This window comes from Perca flavescens, chromosome 16 (genome assembly GCF_004354835.1).
Source record: "Perca flavescens isolate YP-PL-M2 chromosome 16, PFLA_1.0, whole genome shotgun sequence".
Lineage (NCBI taxonomy): Eukaryota > Metazoa > Chordata > Actinopteri > Perciformes > Percidae > Perca > Perca flavescens.
In genome coordinates this window covers 29,510,202-29,533,978 of record NC_041346.1, presented here as the reverse complement: position 1 = coordinate 29,533,978, position 23,777 = coordinate 29,510,202, and the positions used below count along the sequence as shown (strand labels likewise).

The 23,777-nt window shown below is 39.8% G+C and overlaps 1 protein-coding gene across 1 annotated transcript in view; it reads left to right on the top strand.

Annotated features, from left to right (window-relative positions):
- grk3 (G protein-coupled receptor kinase 3) overlaps positions 1-23,777 on the top strand; it is a 155,376-nt gene that overhangs the window by 88,986 nt on the left and 42,613 nt on the right. Inside the window, exons 6-9 of the mRNA XM_028601466.1 lie at positions 19,866-19,927; positions 20,323-20,374; positions 21,827-21,918; positions 22,764-22,863. Coding sequence (XP_028457267.1) covers positions 19,866-19,927; positions 20,323-20,374; positions 21,827-21,918; positions 22,764-22,863 — 306 coding nt within the window. The remainder of the gene's footprint in view (positions 1-19,865; positions 19,928-20,322; positions 20,375-21,826; positions 21,919-22,763; positions 22,864-23,777) is intronic.

The window sequence follows — 23,777 nt, the reverse complement described above, 5'->3', positions numbered from 1 at the left end:
AAATGACTGCTGAAACATACAAATACATTAGACACAAAGACTAACCTAAACTTGAGATAGGCTGCCATAGCTGGTATTGTCTCAATGATAGTCAGTCCCATGACTAAGCAATCTGAGTAGATGACCCAACAGTGGCGGTGACTTATAATGGCACCATAGTTAATGATGTACATGTGCCAATATTGATTTGACTATATTGTTTGTACCTATTTAGAGCATGTCTTTGATGGTCAAGCAAGGGTAAGTGAGTAAAGGCAAATCAACCTCAAAGAACTGGCAGTAAGGGTGACTGCATTATAATATCCTAATCTAAAGAACCAGTCTACAATTGATGAACTGGTCTCAAGTCTTGTTCATTGTTTCATTTAAAAGAGTAACAAATGTATTTTAAGATGTAATTAGAGACCTATTATTTAATGACAAGAAAGCAAATTGTATGTACATGCTACACACTATACAGGGATTTATAAAACATTGATTTATTCACAATGACATTGAAATCAGGTTACAGCCAATGTTAATGTAAACACCATGATTATTTGAACTTAGGTAGAATGTAAACACTATTATTCTAATATTCTTATTTTCCTTGTCCTGTTCTTCAGCTTGAAAACTATTTTGCTAGTCTCAAAATCCTAAACTCAGGTAAGTCATGCTTCCTTAATGTATTGGCATGGTCACTGTACAATCTATATTTTCTGGATCAAATAATGAAATTGGTTCATCTTATCAAGGAGGAGCAAGAGGTAGCTAGGCGACGCCAGCAGAAGGACACAAAGGACAGTAAAAGCAATAGCACCACGCCCACTAAACCTAAAGAACAAAACAAGGTAGGACACGCACAGATTTACAACACTTTATGTGGCCCAGTAAGATGGGGACTGAATATTGTCAACTGTGTGCCATTTTGTCCCAAATATTCCTATCTTGGCTTACGCCAGACACAGCAGGACTCCTGTGGTGAGGATGAGGCCCTAGCTTGTGACAGTGGTCAAGCCTCTGCTAAACCCTTCAAGAGCCCGACTCTTGCCCAAAGCTCGCAAGTTGAACAAAGAAGTTTGGTCGACCCGAAAGCTGCCCCGCTGCGAGAAGAAAAACAAGAAGAATCAGAGCGATTGATCTGCTTTATGCCAAGACCTTTCGGCGGCACCCCTCAGGGCAGAGCCCGCACACCAGCACACACACACACACACACACACACACACACACACACACACACACATTACAGAAATGATGAATGCCCTTTACATCAAACTGTATGGCCTAGAATCTGTTTAAGTGAATATGCATGTTGTGTACAGATGCATACGGCAACCTCAGAGTCCTTCTACCAGCTTCCCCAGGTCCAGCACTATCCTCTAGTCAGCTGTTTCGCCCGACTCCTCCTGGTCTGCAACAACTGCTAGGTGAGCTGATTGTTGTTGTCTTCATATCAGTTGTCAAGTCGTGCATATTTACTAGACTTTGTGCAAATCTCATTCATTTCATTATAATGGTGGTTTATTGTTACAGTTGAGCTTCAACATATGCAGATTGTTAAATAATTCATTAATTAAAAAATAAAGAATCTTCTGTATTTGATCCTATGAGTTGATGCAGTTACAGTGAGAAGAGCAGAGTTTACAACAGAGTCAAGAGACGAAAATCCTGTTTAGAAGCTCATTCATTTGAGTTCCTAAACAATGAAGGCCTAAATGTGGTATAACATCAAGATGTCAATCTGTTTGTGTCTGAGCCCATTTCCCACAACAACCAAACTAATATATTATATCCTGTGTTTTGCTCCCTCTGTGTCCATGACCTAAATCTTTTACAGACAACATCAAAGTTCAATACCCAGTTTATGACCCAATGAAGACTCTCAATTTCAAACCTGGGCATTTTAGAACAGGAGAAGGTAATAGTAATGCCATTGCTGGCATTATTGATTTTATTGCTGCAATTTTCTTGAACCTTTAACTAACCGACCATGCCAACGACATTATGGAATCCACTAAAAATCATATTTTATTTTGCATTTTGCCCAACCCCTTACCGTATTCTCCTTCCTTTCTGTCTCTAGCAAAAAACACAGGGACCTGTCAGGCAGGCAGAGCAGCTCCACTCTGTTTCCAGTCTTACAAGGATAAGATTAAAGGTCTCTTTCAACCAAACTATGAGGTGGGGAACTACTTTATTTTCACCCATTACACAGCTGTATTTCCATCTTTACTTTGGTCTTGCATCAATGCTCAAAGTTATTTTATTTTTGGGTATTTTATCAAATTAATGATCTATATAAATCTAAAGTACTGCATGTGTACCAAGATTATTCTAAATACAGCTATTTAGGACAACCTAGCTTTATATCCCTTTATTACAGATGAACAAGACAGTGACACCCAACTGGAATGTGAGTTAGGGAGAACATACTTGGGTTTTTCCTGCTGTATTGTTTTGAAGTTTAACCGTCGGGTGTTGTCAGACATGTGCTTATGCTGAAATCGCTAACATACCCAGTGATGTGGAGGTTGTGTGACAGGTACCAAGGTAACGGCAATATGCAGTCACAACCGGTTCATAATCTGCCCAGGAGTCACAGTTTGCTCACGAAAAAAGGGACATGTTTCTTTTCATTTAATAGGAACAGACAGTAGAGTTGTGTCAAAACGACAAAATCCTCTTGTTGGGACTGATGTAGCAGTTGGCCCTCTGGCAACTTTGGTAATCTATTTCACAAAAACAGGAACATTCAAACACTCTGTATTGCACTGTACCTAACACTGAACAAACACTTTCCCAAAAGGGAACAATAGGCTATAAACTGAAATCATCTCTTATGCTATGAAATTGAAAATACAAAATAAAACTGTGTGTTTCAGTTAGTTTCACCCTTGGTTATTTTTTAAACATTAAAAGCACCTAAACAAGTAGTAATATGTAAGCTGAGTCAACACTCAACAAACAGCAGCGCCAACACACCTCCTTATGTAGACTTACTCGCAGGGTAAAACTGAACCACTGGAGGTTAGCGATCCAATATTTTTCAACTGATTTTAATTGTTGCTTAGGCATTATGAACAGAGTTGATGTGTGACACGGTGTGTGTCTGTGTGTGTGTGGTGATCAGCTGGGAGTGAAAGCATTGACTGTGGAGGACCTGCTGCAGGCCCAGACGAGATATCAGCCCACAAATCACTAGACAGAGCAGACTAAGCAGCTTGAGAGAGACATATTCTTGTTGGAGAATTTACAGCCTGTACTGGTAGAGACATCAGGCTTACTATGTTGTCTGTAACCTCCACAGAATCAGCTACAGTCAGGGTTTCGTTGGAGTTCGGTGTCCAAAATTTCTAAATCAAAATTTTAGCCCCAAAAGTCTTACATTCGCAGTATTGTGTTCTAGGTCCTAAATAATTTAAACAGGTCTAATTTTCCTACATCCATGTAACGCTACTCGAAGCTCATTGAAACAGTGTCAGCTTAGAATGCTTTTTTTTTTTTTTTTTTTCTGTGGTGTCGTAGTTCTTTCTTTTCGCTAGTCCAAACAATTTACAGTATTATGACTACAACCAGAACATGTTTTTATACCTGTTTCAGTCAGCTTTCCTTTTTGCACAGTTTTCTTTCAAAACAGACACAAAACAGATTTTATTATCTGTTATAGGAAATGCAAGTTTAGTAGGGAAGTGCAAGTTTATGATACTTAGCTTGAAAAATTAATTAGGCTGTTAAAGCTCCATTGTGTTGATTCTTAGCAAAAAAAACTTTTGTTCTTTTTCACAAATATGTACTCATTCATGTGTAATTACTTCCACCAACTAATCAAAGTATTCTCAGAATGTAGAATCTGCTATTTAGAATCATTCAGAAAACATACATAGTCACCGAATGACGGGCCATTTCCATCTTGAAAAATACATCACAAAGAGGGACATAACCAACCATGAATATCAAGGAAGTTAAAAGAGAATTGAAACGACAACGCCGACAGGCAAAAGCAACAAGACCAGTTATTGATTGGAGTGGCTTTTCCAAGATGGAAGAGCTCATAAGGATTTTAAAGGACGAAGTTACCTGCTTTCTCAAAAGGTAATTCTGCCTATTTGTGTAAATTTTTAAGTTTTATAGTTGCTTGTCTAACTATAGTATGGTTGTGCATAACGCTAGTTTGACGCCTAAGGATAATTTTCTCGTGTCAATGATGAAAAAGGATTGTCTACCTTGTAACATAAACGTAATTATGTGTCCCACTTCCTGGCAGACAACCCAAGTCATGGTTGTAACATTGTGACTTAGCTCCAGCTAGAACAGCTGCGTAAATGATGGAGATACTAAGAGCTAACTTCGGCTCATTGACATTGTTCATAATACTGCTCAGAGAAATATATTAAAACAACAAAACCCGTTAAGCCTTCCTGTGTTGTAAACATTGCCTCATACTATTAATCTCGCATAATAAACAGAATAACAATAGCACTGATACTTTACTAACATTAGCTGTACATGTTGGGAACCTGATAGCTGATGTTGGCAATGAAATGATACCAAAATAACATAAAACTATTATTACACCTGAAGAACACTCACGGGCCGGTTGTACTTCTTGAATAATATCACACCGAGATAAATGCTCGGAATGGGAGGGGCTAGAAAATATTCAGTTGGTTGTCATGTATTTCACCGCTGATGGGAGAAATTCACCAATGTAGCTTTTAAGCCAGTTAACAACGTATTTGAAGCCTACTGCCTCTTATGCAAGAAAGAATAACTGGGAACTTTGGGTGTACGGGTGCTGAGTCTGATGGTAAGTAAGGAAATATCTAAATGATGTGAAGGGTCTCCGCATATGACAGCCATCCGCTTGTTCTGCCAATTATTCTGGCTGCCCAGCCCCGCCCCAGCACTACCTCCACACTGCCTATGCGAGACCCACACAGCAGCTCCAACCTAAAATTGGGGATTTGTTTCAGACTTGTTTGACTTGACAGGGTTTTTTTTTTTTTTTTTTTTTTTTTTTGACTGCCGTGATAGAAGTCTTGAATTAGCAAATGGTCTTACAGCCTTGCATCGTTGATAAGAAATTATATTTCTATTTGCTAGAGCATCTCCGCGAATAAATAACAGCGAGGTGTGTGTTTGTTGCTCCCAGCTGAAGTCTCGGCGTGAGAGCTAAAGTTGATTGGGGTTTTGTGTCTGGAGTTTGTTGAAGGAGAAGCAGGCACTGCAGACAGATCTCTGAGAAACAGAGACACTGTTTGAGCTGCAGGCACAGTCCGCCTCCATTTATATATATATATATACATATTCCTTGATACTTGCTGTGTTCTCCTGTGGCCTCTTCTTCCATCCTTTCTCCCACTTTCGTCCATCCCACTGGCTCTTCAGAGAAACATTCAGTGAATTAGCCTTGCTACTTAAACTGAACAAATGTAGCTTGTGAAGAGGATGAATTGCTGTCACAAACATTTTCCACACATATCATCATTGTTGTGGGAGGCCTGTTTTCTTGTGTAACGGCCCCTCTGGTGTCTGCTTCAGATCAGCATGTGGAGCTGGAGAAAAGGCAGCAGGAGCTGCTCACCTTAAATCCCACAGCCCTGTGATGGCTCCCCATACAGAAAGAGCCTAGAACTGCCTTCCACAGACTGGACACTTAAGCTTGGCCTGTCCTCGGCCCCAGCCTCAACGGCGCCAGCCCAGAGCTGTCATCAATGGCACAAGCTCACCCTGTTTTGACCGGGCCTTCAAGGGGAGCTTCTTTCTCGCCACCTGCCCATCTCTCCAGACCATGAGATTTTACCCACCATCCCCGATGTCCGCAAAGGCAGCAAAGTTTGTCCCACGCCTTCCTGATTACACACGCTTCTCCCGCAAAGATTGCCTTATGGAGACACCTTAACCAGGACCCCTACAGCCTCTGCTCACTTGAGAAGCTCAGGGCTGACCGCGACATGGTTGGTTGGCACTAAAAGCTCCCAAATTTCAATAATGAACCATTTTTGTTTTCCAGGTCTCTGGCACCAACAGACAGCTAACTAGTTTAAGCTACATTTTCCTGTTTCTGGTTTTGTTTTAGGGAATTGCAGGAATCCTCCGCTTGGAGCCAAAATGAACTGCCCTCCCAATGCAGCTGATGCCCAGATTAAGTTTTGAGAGGGTAAATGTTTATCTTTCCTGCGGTCTATGCCCAAGTAATTGGTCACCTGCAAGTTTTCTATCTTCCTTGCAGCTCTCTACTCTTAAGTAATTGTCCCTTTGTTTATATAGGGTGGCAGAGGAGCCCATCTGTTCAGGGCAGACAACAGCATTACGAGCCTTCCAATAAGTATCCCTCTAAGCACCGCAACTGCTCAGTCAGCATCCTCTGGCGAAGCGTGGTGCTGCCCAGTTATGATGATGGATAAAGCCTAACAAACATTTTTTTCCAGATTAACCTAATGATGAAAAATGTGACATATTATGGTGGGATTCATGTAGGCTTATTATTACTTGAGATTATGTACAACTCTGTGATTTTATAAAACAAAATCTATAATACAATGACTTACACAAAGCAAAACCTTACTTGGAAAAATATGAAACCTACGACTCAGGCTAAATACTGGATCATCCTGCAATGGCCCACTTAAGCCAGTTATGATGCCATGTTGTTCAATAAAAACATGATGCAGAGAGAGGAAGGGATTGCTAGGTGTGTTTGCTTAAAAAGTAGGAAGTTTACATTGGCATGACAGAAAGGTAAGCTATGTTTGATTTGTGTTGCAGGCTAGTTAACTTACGGGCGTGAGTTTAAGCAGCAGCCATAATGAACCGATAACATGTATGAGGGCCTATGGCAAGAATGCTGTGACTGAATGATTACAGTTGCTAAGTATAATAAAACATAATGCTAATGTTACTAGCTAAAGCTCTTCTTATGGTGCTGTTCGAGGTTTCTTCCTAAGAGGGAGTTTTTCCCGCCACTGCTCGAACTGCTTGCTCTTTCGGGAATTGTTGGGGCTTTGTAAATTATAGAGTGTGGTCTAGATCTAATCTGTAAAGTGTCTCGAGATAACTCTTGTTATGATTTGATACTATAAATAAAATTTAATTGAATTATGATGCTGCTGAACTTTTCTCATAAACTTGTAGCTGATGATCACATTATTATTGAGGGTGCAGTTATAGGCAGTCATTACAGGTAGCTGTTGGACTGTTTACATTTTCCACTTTAAAAAATACATACACAGGAAAACAACATTTAAACAAATAGCTAATATTTCTGCCTTGCCGCAGTAATTTATAACTATGAAGGTAAATATGGTGCAAAACGTGAGAGAAAATGGTCCACCTATTGAAAAATATTCACATTAAAGAATTTCACAAATGTGTAGATTGATTTTTACAGATACAATGATAGCTGCAAACTTGTAATGCAACATTTACCCATCATTATTTAATATAAATAATAATAATATATAAAAATCAGTAAATGTTGCATTACAAATTTGCTACTGTCATTGTATCTATGGTAAAATAAATCTACACATTTGTGAATTAGTGTTATTACATTCAGATCACGGTTTTGAGAATGTTTTCTATGAGTGACGATCTCAATTTCCAAGTTCAGATTTTTATGTTTCTCTGAAGCTGGTCCAAAGATCGACACCATAGTGGTTAAAAGCTGCTTCCCCTGTTTTGTTGTGACAGTAGGTTTCAGTAGTAGTTGCTTATGTTTTAATCTAAGGTGTCTTGGTTGAGAATGTTGTTGGAATATGTCATGCAGGTAGTTCCTATGGAAGGTCCCATCCCTTTAGTGTCTTAAAAACTAACAGAAGAGCCTTAGAATCAATTCTGTATTAAATTGGGAGCCAGTGTAAGGACTTTAAGACTGGCGTAATATGATCTGTTCTTTTTGTTTTAGTAAGGATCCTGGCTGCACTATTCTGTACCATTTGGAGAGGTTTTAAATTCTTTTAAGGGAGTCCAGCACATTGCAATAATCAATCCCACTAGAAATGAAAGTATGTATGATTTTTTCAAGATCCTCCTTTGAAATATATTCTTTTAGTTTATTGATATTTTTAAAATGAAGGTATAATGATTTTATGACTGTTTTAATGTGACTGCTAAAATTTAAGGATACCAAGGTTGTTTTTTTTACCACTTTCTTTGCTATTAAGCCCTTCCTTTAAAGCAAGGTAGAAAGTTTGCATCTTTCCTCCTCATTTCCAAAAACTACCATCTCAGTTTTATTTTTGTTAAGCTGGAGGAAGTTCTGTGACATCCAAGTATCTATTTCTTTAAGGCACTGTCAGAGAGTGTTAATGGGGTTATAGTCATTAGTAAAGATATGACAGGAGATAAATGTTTACAACAGAACTTAAATAGATCAAATTGAAACGTTATAGAGCATCAGGGTAATCTCATTTGGTAAACTATAAGATGGCAGCCATAGAATGTTGAGGATGTTTCATACATTGCATTGTTTGATGTGTGACAGTGCATGACAGGGTTTTCCTGAGATTTCAGAGCGCTTAGGTGCAATGACGTCACACATTCATTTGCATATTGGTGATGTCATTAAACAGTTATTTTTGCAAAAGCTTAGCGAGTTGTTGTTGGTTGCAGCTAGGGAAAGATCATTAGAAGCAAAACTTGGAGGAGCTTGTCACTAAAATGAGAATAGCTTGTCCACCTTAAAGGTCAGCCCACGGTTGGTGAGTGAACCTTAGCTAAAGTTGTCGCTAGCTCTGTGCCGGGCTGGCTAACCGTTTCACTTTAAACCAGCAGGTAGCAAGCAGGACACGGGAACTTGGCTTTGGTCTTGAGGAGTTATAGCAATTACCAACAGATATACTGTACACAGACTAAAATTCTACATTCACATCTATTATGCAAATGATTATTAACTTTATACTCACAGACAAACACAAGTCCCTATCTTTTTTCACCTCTTTTTTCCACCACACACTATCTAATGTGTAGGCTGTACCTGGGGCTGCGTGTGCAACATGCATGTGTGTGTGGTTGTGACACTGTTTGTGTCCATCATACAGCACGTGTCCAGAAGACAACAAGCAGGAGCCCCTCCTGTTCATCGGCTTCTATACAGTCTATGTTTGCAGTCCAGATGATGTCCAAATTGTTTTTATGTTTATACGCTTTGGCGCTGCCCCTAAGCTCTATAATGGCAGAGATAACCCGCATGAGACTCAGAAAGTTGGATTTATCAACAAAAATGCAGGTGGAATACTCAGACAAATCGAGCCTTTGCCATGCAACACATCAACTTTCTGAGTCTCATGCACCAAACCAACACTGATTTACATGACAATATTTCCAAACAAACATTCTATAGCAGACATTTAATGTGTAGCAGCAAAATAACCAAAAAGAGATCATTAAGTCAAATTCATATTACGAGTTGTCCTAATTATCACTTTACTGACCTGAAGAATTGAAAGGGCTGTCACAGTGATCATGAATGGTTGTCAAATCTTCTTCCTGCAAGTCATATCATATATCATATTAGTCACACATTTTAGCTGCATTTCTCCAGTTTATTAACAGTAGATTAGGCAGTACGTGTCACATGCACCATCAGAGAGGTAGTATAACACTGTATGTCCATATTTTCGCTAAATTAATATGAACAAAAATTTATATTTTCAATTGGGTCTGATGAAATAATGAAAACTTTGAGTCTAAAGGGGCTTTCAACATTATACATCTTTCTTAAGCCATACTAATGCTCAATGTGTAATAAATAAATGTGCAGATTACAATACAAGCTTATAAACCAAATAACACCACAAAACTTTCAAATATTAGTCCAGAAAACCTGATAGGATGTTTTTTTATATGGGAAAAGTACAATATATTTATCTCTCTGGAGAAAATAGTTCCCCAGCCACCTCTCCTTCTGTAGTCACCACTCCCTCTCACTCAACACCCCCCCCCCCCACCCCACACACAGCACTATCTGATTCTGACTACAAGACACATGTTGCAGCACACTTCATTTCAGCTCAGTATCAGTGCATTTAACATTTTCTGCAGCCATCTCTCTTGATTTATACTTTTGTTTAACCCCCCCCACCCCACACATACACACGTATGGTAAAAGTTGCAAAATGGCGACAGGTCACGGCATGTGCACGTTACTAAATGGCTGACCTGGTCCTGACAACAACACCTGCTACTGTCCTAAACTAAGGTTTCCATTTGACACGGCACGGCACAATTTACTGTAAACTAAGATGGTGTTGGTTTATAAACTGTAATGTTAGCTGCCATTAAACTAGCTAGCATTAACTTATTTGGCTGACAAGATATAAGTTAGCCTTCTAACATTTTACTTTCAAATTAATCTATAAGAGTTGCTTTACATGTGATAACAGTACAAATCTATTTTAAACAGAATTGTAAACGGTTTAAATGGCAGTAAAATCAATTTTAGACTCACCATCTCTCCCTGATCCATGACTCCAGCTGCTCTCGTCCATGCAGTGAAGATCTGACGCAGAGTTCACAGCTTACGTGAGGGGAGGGGCTGGACACCATGGGGACTCCGCACACACACACTTGCCACATGGCCGGAGTGGGGGATGGGCGTGGTCGGGATGGGGACTTGAACATGACATACGTGTGTAACAGTATTTTCTTTTAAACGGCGTCAGTAGCTCAATTTGAGACCGCAATCGAAACCAAACGAACCCTGAAATCTTTCAGCATATAAGCAGACAAATGCTTTTTTTGCTTAACTTGAAATAAAAATAATTATTTTTTAATTTATTATTAGTTAGTTTTTTTCCTCAAAATTAAGCCAATGACAAGTGTACATACTAAATGGATACATTTTTCCTCATTAGCAAAAATTAATAATTATAATAAATATTCATAACATTCATCAAAATATCTGTATATGCTTGTGCATGTCAGCGTGCTCTTATCTGTTCAGTTGATATTTGAGTTCACACCATGTCAAACTCACCTAATGTAAGGGGAGGGCCTGGACACGCAGGGGACCCTAAACACACCTCATGTTCGCCACATGGTAAAGGCATGGCCAGAGTGGGGGATGGGCGTGGTCAGGATGGGGACTTGAACATGACAGATTGTGTAACAGTGTTTTCTTTTAAATGTGGTAACATTAGCTCAATTTAAGACTACAATTTAAACCATACGCTACAAACCCTGAAAGTTTTAGCATATAAGCAGACAAATATTTGCCATTATTTGAAATTAATTTCTTCATTATAATTGGGTTGTTTTATACTAAATTAATACATTTTTCTCCCCATCAATACAAAATTAATTAATAATAATTGTTATACATATTTTTATCTTGCATGTTCATAACATTTATCAAAATATATTTCATATATTGTAGTTCTGATTCTCAACTTTATAACGCAGCTCCTCTCTTCAATCTCTCTCTAACTCGCTCCACCACAAACCCTGGTTGCAGCGCTCGTTGAGCCACCGTCTAAAACTGCCATTTCCACCAGCTGACAGTTTGTAACAGAAATAAATGCATTATGGATCATTTTATTTCTATAGTTTGTAAGCTCACTTGACCAGCTGACTTCTGTTGAAACGGAAGACGTCTCTAACGCTTTTAAAACCAGCCTCTGGAGACTTGACCAGCTGAGTCGCAGCAACACCATTAGCTGGTTTGTAGACTGCTGAAACTGCAATGTTCTAAAACAGTAGTGTCTCGTCGCCAATCTTTGGTCTAAACTCTTCTATAATATATTAGAAACTTCCAATTTGATAAAGTCAGTGTTTATTAGACCACAAATGAGACAATTATTAGAACAACACAGAATCTCTCACTTGTTACTCAAAATTGTCATGAAAATATGAAATACCATAAATATGTTAAAATACACTGAAAGGGGCCTTTAAGATGTCGTGTTTGATTTAGAATTTGAGTGAAAAAAATGTAATTGTGCTGAGAGCAAGCGAGCAATTCGGCAATTCTGAGAGGTGCATGATGCCAGGGGTAGAGCAGCGCCTAGTTGGGCGGCACTGCTCTCAATGTATTGGCCCGCGCAGAGCGATTTTGCCGGCTTTTATGTGTAGGCAGCTTTAAGCCGTCTGGACCATAGAAATTATAGGGTTTTGAGTATTGTTATTAATACATGAGCTTAAAGTTTTAAGAATTGTATTCATAGTTCCCTTTAGGCCTTACAGCTTTTTTAAAGTTAATTACAAAAGTAACAATATATTCATCATCGTTAGCTTATTATTATATTATCTATATGTAAATGAAATGTAGGGATAAGATACTATATTATCTATATGTAAATGAAATGTAGGGATAAGATGCAGATCTGAAGCAACATCAGAAGTATCCATGGTGAGAAAAAAGGGAGAATGGATGGCAAGCAATAAAGCTGAACTGCACCAAACCTTCAAATGAGCTTGAATATCAGGTATGATAGTCCAGCAATGAGGTGGCATAACTAAAATATCAAAACCATATTATAAAAAGGTTGCTCAAATCAAGCAAACTGATTTGTTCTGGTTCTTAATAGTGATATAATAACAACCACATACAAAAGCTATAATTAGAATTCCTTTGAACAACAAGTATCACTCCAAGTTTGAGATACATTACACAAACTGATAGCTGGTGCAACGGACAAAAGCTGTTCATCTGCACACACACTACCATGTAACAGAGTTGGTTGGCGAAGTATCTATATACTGTATATATTTAGAATATTTTCCCCGCTTTATTTTGCCATCAGACAGCCCTTTACTAAAAGGAATTGAAGTTGTTGTCTATGCTCTCTTAAAAGCCTTCTTCATTGATAAACACAGCAATTTTAATCTAGCAGAAAACAGGAGTTGCTCTTCTACCACTGCCGCCAGCAGTTAGTTGCTTGTCTAGTTCTGTCTCGATTGTTAAGTTAGTTTTTGTTATTGTTTGCCTTTTCATTAGCTTTATGTAAAAGAAATAGTCTGTGCAAAAAGTCTGTGCTAGGCTAACATTATCTGCCCTGCTATATGTTGTGCCTTTATCACAACATACTATGGCCTGTTGTAAGCTGTTACTTAAGTATTAAAATATCTTAATCATTTCTTAAATAACTATAAATATAATGAATACATATTTAATGCATTAGTCTTTATTGAACATGTATAGCATAAAATAACGTGAGGTTTTGTTTGGAAATAACCTCAAACTGAATTCATGCCAAACTGTCTGTTCCTCTGGGCCTCCCTGCTTCAGAGGTCACAACCAGGTCAGTTGAGACATTGGGTGGGGAGGGAGGACTGCAATCTGCACCTGCACTACTGCTGCATTCAAGGGAATATGGAAATTGCAATTTTACTGACCCAGACTGGTCATGTTTTTACTAAAATGGAGGACTGCTGATGTCTTTTTTGAAGTTATTTTAAGACAATTTAGCTCTTGCTGAGTAATTCAATGCATCCTCTGACCTGGATGACTGAGAACACACTTTAAATTATGGATTTGACTTTTCTGTTTGTGAAATTTACCTCAACATGAAGACCCATAGTTCTGTAATATCCAGGCACACCTGAACACACAGTTAGAAACGTGCTTGTTTGTTTAAACCTAAACAGCCCAAGTTATGAAGGATACAGATGCAGCAGCATGATTAATCCATGTGAAACACATTAGATTTTTTTTAGCAACTAGGTTGGGCTGAGTGTAAAAAAAAAAAAAAAAGAAAATCTGGGCTAGGGTAAGTAATGATCTTATCAAACAGAATATACAGATTTCTTTGTAAGCAATAGCAATAGCAGGGCTTAAGGTTAATAAGGGGTTTGTGGACTGCAGATGAAAATTAGCCGGCACGGCTAAATCTAACACATTTACATGTTGGACATTGTACTCATGTTGATTAATGTGCACTGTCCCTTTTTAAATAAAGAAATCTAAAATATATATATATATATATATATATATATATATATATATATATATATATATATATAGTTATTTGTTAATGAGGGGTGAAACATAGATATGGTAGCTTTCAACCAATGATTGATTTAGCAAACTGGATAATGCAGCTGAGTCTGGCCAAGTCCTGAGTCCTGTTTAACCTTACCAGAAGCAGGAAGTATGCTCTTTCAGCCTTTTGCAGTGGTGTTGATTTTGCATCCCACTTCAGATCCTGGGATATTGTGTATTCTTGAATGTGTGTCCCAGTGGTGACTACTGAGCCAAGAATGTTAAAGATGATAGGTAAAGGTCCCAACTTTTCCAAACTTAAATATATTACAGAAGTTATAATTACGAAATAGGCTATATATATTGATGACTACCTTTTATTTTTGCTCTCTATCAAAAGAAAAATATGTTGTATGCTGTAAATCAAGGCCCAAACGCACTGAAAGCGATAATTGACGCAGTTCTTTTGACCTGCCTTATTTGACCTGCCTCATTTGATGCTTCCATGGCGCACTGCAGGCATCAGATTTTAAGCGCCAACACCACAGAACCAGCAGTATTGTAGAAAAGGTCGCTATTTAGGCAAAGGTTTTGTATGTTACAGATCCCCCCATCAGTAGAGGCATTGTACTTTTTGTGCCATAACGGACATTTAATTTGTTATATTAAGAAATATTTAAGTTGCATTCATTCAATTTCACTTTTTTATAATGACTTTAAGCTACAGAACAAGTTTATAGTCCAGATTATGGATACATGACCAGAGGGACCGACCCTGCACTTACAAAACAGATGCCGGATAGGGTTTTTTTTTAATGACAGCGCAGGTCACTAAAAATTATTGTAAATATGTATGATATAGTGCTTGTTCCTCATCCTCCACTGCATCAATCCTTCCCATTTTTTCAGCTCATTTGTAAATGCCATCACAATGATTACTGGGCTTTTAAGAGAAACTTTCACTCAGTTGCCGTGACATTTTTGAATGGTTTAGGTGCACAGAAGTATGAGCTTGATTCACACAATCATAAACATCCCCTCGTGTTTCACCATCAACAAAAATAAATAGAAGGCTGTTTGTAGAGCGGATCTGTGTGGCGTATACACACAACTATCATGCTGCTCTCACAGCTGGTGTGGCCAGTTTCACAGCAATAAACTATGATCACAGTCAGTGAGACAGCTAACAGACTAGAGTAGACTAACGCTTTTGTTGCGTATTGGCCATTTAAAACCTTGGGTGTACTTCCAAACGCGTGTCAGATGCTTTTAGTGCATTTGGAACTTTAAGCTCAAACTTTTGCCACGGAAGCTACTGTATTAGAAGGATACTCCTGAAAATTTAAAGAGTGCTGGAATGTGGAACGTCTGATACTTGTAGAATGGGATTATTATCTTGAACCTTTGCCTATCGCCTTTAAGGGCAGATGGAGGGTGCTCAGGGGGCTCTTCCTGAAGTCCGCAATCATCTCCAATGTCTTCTGAGCATTTAGTTACAGGTTGTTGTGGCTGCACCAGGATGCCAGCTGCTTGACATCATGTCTGTAAGCTGACACATCATTGTTGGATATAAGCTTTACAGGGGGTCCTGGAGGGGCAGTCAGTAGTGTATAGAGAGTAAAGCAGGGGGAGAGCACACTGCACTGTAGGGCTCCAGTGCAGAGAGACATGGTCAGTGATATGTGTGCTTTCTGAGCCTAAAATGATGTTTCCTATTCGTATTTTGAAATATGTGGCCAGATGGGAAACCCCATCTCCAGCATAACGGTTTTGGGTTAAATTCCCACTGCGATACATCAACCAATGTGTCCCTGAGCAAGACACTTAACCCCTAGTTGCTCCAGAGGCGTGCAACCTCTGACATATGTAGCAATTGGAGGTCACTTTGGAAAAAAAGCGTCCTCTAAATGACATGTAATGTAATGGAACTGTAATCCATAAATCGAACCTTTGCAAGGTTACTAGGTCTGGTTATATAGTTATATTAGATGAATGAGGAAATTAAGATATTAGGCACAGGCGTTTGACATGATGAAGATGTTGCATGCATGGTTAGTAGCCTATATTACCAAGTTTCTAATGGTATGAAACAAAACTATGAAGAAATAACTGAGCAAGAACATTTAGAGATGCATCTGAAGGGCCAATATAGTGAGGTGTGTTTTTACAGTTTCATAACCATTTGTAAATAGATTCATTAATTCACTAGTATAGTTGATGGATCATCAGGATAAAAACATTTAGAAAATCAGTAATCCTATCTTGATAATTTAGGTCTATAAACAGGTAACTGGCAAAGTAAATACAGTTATAGTATTATAACAGAAAGATAAAATAGCTATCTGCAATATAATTACAGTAAAATGTAACATTTAACTTAACTAAGGCAACAAGATTTGTTCATAATTCTCTTGTTATGTTAGACAATGAATAGCCTCATTTTAGTTACAATTGCAAATTAAACAAAAAGAAAAAACACATTCTAGGAAATGTTTAAGCAGAGATAGCTTTTTCAAGTGGAATTGAATAGGCGGTTAAATTGATTTTATGTTAAACCACTAGATATTGATCAAATTGTAGGACTTTAATTTTAAGTATTCTGAGTTTGAGTTACTATGGCTGAGCTAACAGAAAGTTCAAATTGTATTATGCTGTAATACCATCTCCCACCAGGAGGGGCGCATCATTGACTGAGTTAAATTTTCATTATGCTGCAATACCATTTATTACCAGGAGGGGCGCATGTACGCAGAAAAGTTCACACACTTGCAATACCACCGTTTGCCAGTAGGATGTCAGCGTCTTACACACACACACATTTTTCTCATGAAAACCCCCCCAAAGAGGACTTTGGAGTTATTGATACTGGGCATATTAGGAAGCTGTTTTCTATGCTTTGAGAGGGGTCTGCCCGTGGGGACCCTGATTTTGGTCCCCACCGTGACACGAGTCCCCACCGTGTGAGTGTGTATTCCGGTCAAGGTCCTCATCGGTATAGAAATGCGAGACACACACACACACACACACACACACACACACACACACACGGAGGCTCAGTGGGTGTTTCTGTGAAGAGAATTAACTTCCAACAGCAGACAAAAGGGAGTCCGCTCCACTCTGGGGTCTTAAAAAGTCTTGAAGTGCTCCTATTCTGCTCATTTTCAGGTTCATAATTGTATTTAGAGGTTGTATCAGAAAAGGTTTACATGGTTTAATTAAAAAAAAAAAAAAACACCATATTTTTGTTGTGCTGCACGTTGCTGAAGCTCCTCTTTTCACCCTGTGTGTTGAGCTCTCTGTTTTAGCTACAGAGTGAGACATCTCACTTCTGTTCCATCTTTGTTGGGAGTCGCACATGCTCAGTAGCTAGGTAAGGACTACTAGCCAGTCAGAAGCAGAGTATGAGGGCGTGCCCTGACAGTACCTAGGTAAGGACTACTAGCCAGTCAGAAGCAGAGTATGAGGGCGAGCCCTGACAGTAGCTAGGTAAGGACTACTAGCCAGTCAGAAGCAGAGTATGAGGGCGTGCCCTGACAGTACCTAGGTAAGGACTACTAGCCAGTCAGAAGCAGAGTATGAGGGCGTGCCCTGACAGTACCTAGGTAAGGACTACTAGCCAGTCAGAAGCAGAGTATGAGGGTGAAGTAAAGGCTGGACTACAATAGAGCTGTTTGGAGCAGTTGGTGAACAGTGTTTTCTGTTGGAGATGGTAAGTCCCTTTGGGGGGGGACTTTGGGCTTTTTCACTTTGTAAACCTATAACGTGCACAAAAAAAGATATATAACACAATAAAGGGGAAAAGCACAATATGAGCACTTTAAAAAAGACAAAAATGTCAAAATCCAAATTTTTAATGCCTTGAAAAGTCTTAAATTGGCGGAAGTATTGTGTTCTAGGTCTGAAATAATTTCATCATAATTTATTTTGCCCATGTAACGCTCCCTCTAATGCTCTTTGAAATGTATTTTGAAATATTTTTTCTATTCTGCTCGACCAAATATAATGTGCTGTATACAGTGGGGGAAATAAGTATTTGACCCCTTGCTGATTTTGCAGGTTTGCCCACTTACAAAGAATGCAAAAATCTACAATTTTAATCATATGTACATTCTAACAGTGAAAGACAGAATCCCAAAGAAAATTCCAGAAAATCACATCATATGAATTTATTAAAATTGATAACCATCTGATGAGGAAAAACAAGTATTTGACCCCCTGGACAAACAGCATGTTAATATTTTGTAGAAAAGCCATTATTGGCCAGCACAGATGTCAAACGGTTTTTATAGTTGGTGACAAGGTTTGTGCACATTTCGGCAGGGATGTTGGCCCACTCCTCCCTGCAGACAGCCTCCAAATCATTCAGGTTCCGAGGTTGTCGCCTGGCAACTCGAATTTTAAGCTCCCTCCAAAGATTTTCAATCGGATTCAGGTCTGGAGACTGGCTAGGCCACTCCAGAACCTTGATGTGCTTCTTCTTCAGCCACTCTTTTGTTGCTTTGGCCGTGTGCTTAGGGTCGTTGTCGTGCTGAAACACCCATCCTCGACCCATCTTCAGCTCTCTCACTGAGGGAAGGAGATGTCGGTCCAGAATTCCACGATACATGGCCCCGTCCCATCCTCCCCTCAATACGATGGAGTTGTCCCGTCCCCTTGGCTGAAAAAGCACCCCCAAAGCATGATGTTGCCACCACCATGCTTGACGGTGGGGATGGTGTTCTTTGGGTTGTACTCGGTGTTCTTTGCCCTCCAAACACGACGAGTTGAGTTGAGGCCAAAAAGTTCTATTTTGGTCTCATCTGACCACATCACCTTCTTCCAGGCCTCTTCTGAGTCGTCCAGGTGGTGAATGGCGAACTTCATGCGGGCCTGTACATGTTTCTTCTTGAGCAGGGGGACCTTGCGTGCGCTGCAGGATTTCAATCCATGACGGCGTGGTGTGTTACCAACCGTTTCTTTTGTAACTGTGGTCCCAGCTGCCTTCAGTTGATTCATCAGTTCCCCCCTTGTGGTTTTGGGATGATTCCTCACCGTTCGCATGATCAGGGACACCCCACGAGGCAAGATCTTGTGTGGAGGCCCAGACCGAGGGAGGTTGGCGGTTGTGTGGTGCTTCTTCCATTTCCTGATAACTGCACCGACAGTTGATCTTTTCTCTCCAAGTTGCTTTCCGATTCTCTTGTATCCCATCCCAGCCTTGTGCAGATCAACAATCTTGTCCCTGATGTCCGTAGAAAGCTCTTTGGTCTTGCCCATGGTAGTGATGTTGGATGCTGGTTGTTTGGGTGTTCACAGGTGTCTTTTATACAGGTAACGAGGTGAGGCAGGTATATTTGATGTAGATAATTGGTTCGGATTGGGGCTGTGTCTTAAAGAAAGACTAACTGGCTTGTAGGAGCCAGAATACTTGCTGTTTGTCCAGGGGGTCAAATACTTGTTTTTCCTCATCAGATGGTTATCAATTTTAATAAATTCATATGATGTGATTTTCTGGAATTTTCTTTGGGATTCTGTCTTTCACTGTTAGAATGTACATATGATTAAAATTGTAGATTTTTGCATTCTTTGTAAGTGGGCAAACCTGCAAAATCAGCAAGGGGTCAAATACTTATTTCCCCCACTGTATGTACAGATCATTATTACTGCGTGTCGCTTGTATTCAATTTGAATACTTTAACAAAAAGTCAGAAAAAGCAGCGTCGTTTGGACGCATTGGTGTGTTTTTCGTGCCTCAGGGTTACACTACTGTCCATCCGGTATATTTATCAAGCCCAGTAGTTACTGACAGAAACCTTGTGTGTGTGTGTGTGTGTGTGTGTGTGTGTGTGTGTGTGTGTGTGTGTGTGTGTGTGTGTGTGTGTGTGTGTGTGTGTGTGTGTGTGTGTGTGTGTGTGTGTGTGTGTGTGTGTGTGTGTGTGTGTGTGTGTGTGTGTGTGTGTGTGTGTGTGTGTGTGTGTCCCTGCAGCCATACATCGTGGAGATCTGCGACAGCTTGAGAGGGACCATCTTCCAGAAGTACATCGAGAGGTGAGACTGTGGAGGAACCGGTTTAATCATCTGTTACGGCATCAGCACTAGCGCTGCACAATATGTCTTTTATTTCCATCGCCATCGCGATATCAACTGTCGCGAAAAACACAATCGGACACTTTCTTGCGTTAGTCGAAAGAGTATCAGTAGAAAATGTACCTGTCGTTCTTTTTTATAGTGCTTTAATTCAACGTTGAATTTGTTCTATAAAAGAAAGTTGGAAATGATTTCCTTTCATTAGTTTTAAACACTTACCTGTTTGTTTATCGGATATATAATGTCGTTATCTGGATATTCATCGACGTTATCGCATATTTTCCTCATATCCTGCAGCCCTACTTGCTACAGTGAATTCACATTTTGACCTTCTGGTTTTCCTCTTCCCCATTCAGTGACAAATTTACCCGTTTTTGCCAGTGGAAGAACGTGGAGCTCAACATCCACGTGAGTACGAGCTCTAAATGTCCTGTAGTTTGGTTCACGTGCTCCAGACTCAAAGTCTCGACACGGCGCCACTGCCTGAGGCTACATCTACGCCGCTGCCTTTTTCATTTCTAAGCAGCTGTAGTGTCTTTGGTAGCGATGCTATAATGTTGTGTGGAAAGGAATCCGCTGACGCCGTTTCTTGATTATAAAGGTTTATTCACATCAAAGAAATCAGCATCAATTGACAAGCTCCAAAGAGCCCGGAGAGGACCTGTTTTCTCCAGTGGTCACTCCAAAGTTCTTTGTTCCAAACTGCATATCTATACTTGATAAATTGGGGTGGGATCAATAATTGACCAATGGCTACAAGCCAACTGGCCTTCTTTTCAACATATTGGGGGGGCCCCATTGATAAGACTTTCCAGATGTTAGAGGTGTCTTCTACAAGTAGGCTAAAGTTCATCACAAGTTCAGATATGGCCTAAATACAAGTTATAGAATGATCAGATAAAATAGGATGACAATACACCTCACGGCATTTTGAGGGCAAAACAAATATCGATCTCCATCCACACGAGGTTTAGCTCCGTCCATATGTACACATTTGACTAGAGATGGAGTGATCATCGGATCTTTCTTTTAGCAGCTTGCAGATTATCTGTATCTGCGTTTTATGGACCTTTTTCACAGCAGACATGTTGACTTTTCATAGTAGGAAAAGCACAGCGGACATTAATAACCTTAACGATGGCTCAGTTCCATCAAGTGTCCCAGTAAGATATTTCAGTGAGTCAGCATGAACAATACCAGGACCTCTCCTAAGTGGAATGTAGCCATCAGTAATGGTTTAATACCAGGGTCTCTCCTAAGTGGAATGTAGCCATCAGTAATGGTTTAATACCAGGGTCTCTCCTAAGTGGAATGTAGCCATCAGTAATGGTTTAATACCAGGGTCTCTCCTAAGTGGAATGTAGCCATCAGTAATGGTTTAATACCAGGGTCTCTCCTAAGTGGAATGTAGCCATCAGTAATGGTTTAATACCAGGGTCTCTCCTAAGTGGAATGCAGCCATCAGTAATGGTTTAATACCAGGGTCTCTCCTAAGTGGAATGTAGCCATCAGTAATGGTTTAATACCAGGGTCTCTCCTAAGTGGAATGTAGCCATCAGTAATGGTTTAATACCAGGGTCTCTCCTAAGTGGAATGTAGCCATCAGTAATGGTTTAATACCAGGGTCTCTCCTAAGTGGAATGCAGCCATCAGTAATGGTTTAATACCAGGGTCTCTCCTAAGTGGAATGTAGCCATCAGTAATGGTTTAATACCAGGGTCTCTCCTAAGTGGAATGTAGCCATCATTAATGGTTTAATACCAGGACCTCTCCTACAAGATTGTTTACACTCCTGTTCCTGCCTCTGTTAAAGTCCCTCTGCTCCTTTTTTAATTTTATGTTTTTTAAATCCCTCCTCAGCTGACCATGAACGACTTCAGCGTGCATCGGATCATCGGCCGGGGCGGCTTCGGAGAGGTGTACGGCTGCAGGAAGGCCGACACGGGCAAGATGTAATGGAAATGGAACGGAAATTGATTTACAATGCACAAATAAACATTACACTTGTTAAACGAGAGAATACGTCTTGGGCCAGGTTAGAGCAACAGTTGCTAATTTCCACCTGTAGTCCCTGGGCAGGTATGACACATTTAAAAAAAAAAAAGAGTTAACAATTTGAAATAGAAATATGACAGGACTATAAATAACATGGTGTCCATAGTAATTAAAAACAAGCAGTTTAGCAAAAAACAGGGGTGAAATCAGCCTCACTCACTCTCTCTCTCTCTCCCCCCTCCCAGCACACACACTCAAACAGTTCAGCAGCAGCTTTAGGCACATTAGAGTACATGCAACTCATTCATACAAGGATACACACACACTCATACTCACACACCTACTCACACAAGTTTGTTTTACTATCTTTGTGGGGACCCGTCATTGACATAATGCATTCCCTAGCCCCTTACCCTAACCTTAACCATCACAACTAAATACCTAACCTTAACCCTAACCCTCACCTTAGCAATCACCTAATTCTAACCCTAACCCTAAAACCAAGTCTTAACCCTCAAACAGCCCTTTAACCTTGAGGGGTCCAGCATTTTGGTCCCCACAAGGCTGTGCAGACCCCACAAGTATAGTGTATTCTCCGGTTTTTGGACCCCACGAATATATTAAAACAGGTACACATAAATACAGTATCTTATAGATGTGGGCAAACTTGTTAGGCATGAGAAAGTGTGAGAATTTGTACATAAGGGGGAAAAAGAACGAAAGTTTTAGAAAGAGGGACAGGACCCCCGGGGGCTGTGACGGCCGTGGCGTAACCTGTGGCGTTTTGTTGTCTGAATGTCAGGTATGCCATGAAGTGTTTGGACAAGAAGAGGATCAAGATGAAGCAGGGCGAGACTCTGGCGCTCAACGAGAGAATCATGCTGTCGCTAGTCAGCACGGGGGTGAGTAACATGCGGCGGCACGCAGAGATCTAAGTGGAGATTTCAGCATCGCTTAATTTGACAAAAAAAAAACAACAAAATAAAAAGGTCACATCAACACAAACTAGTTCAGAATCGGCTTTGTTGGCAAGGAGTTTGACTCCGATTTAATCTCTGCTCAATCTTGGACAACACTCACTTAAAGGTCCCATGACATGGTGCTCTTTGGATGCTTTTATATAGACCTTAGTGGTCCCCTAATACTGTATCTGAAGTCTCTTTTATATAGACCTTAGTGGTCCCTAATACTGTATCTGAAGTCTCTTTTATATAGACCTTAGTGGTCCCCTAATACTGTATCTGAAGTCTTTTATATAGACCTTAGTGGTCCCTAATACTGTATCTGAAGTCTCTTTTATATAGACCTCAGTGGTCCCCTAATACTGTGTCTGAAGTCTTTTATATAGACCTTAGTGGTCCCTAATACTGTATCTGAAGTCTCTTTTATATAGACCTCAGTGGTCCCCTAATACTGTGTCTGAAGTCTTTTATATAGACCTTAGTGGTCCCTAATACTGTATCTGAAGTCTCTTTTATATAGACCTCAGTGGTCCCCTAATACTGTGTCTGAAGTCTTTTATATAGACCTTAGTGGTCCCTAATACTGTATCTGAAGTCTCTTTTATATAGACCTTAGTGGTCCCTAATACTGTATCTGAAGTCTCTTTTATATAGACCTTAGTGGTCCCCTAATACTGTATCTGAAGTCTCTTTTATATAGACCTTAGTGGTCCCCTAATACTGTATCTGAAGTCTCTTTTATATAGATCTTAGTGGTCCCCTAATACTGTATCTGAAGTCTCTTTTATATAGACCTTAGTGGTCCCCTAATACTGTATCTGAAGTCTCTTTTATATAGACCTTAGTGGTCCCCT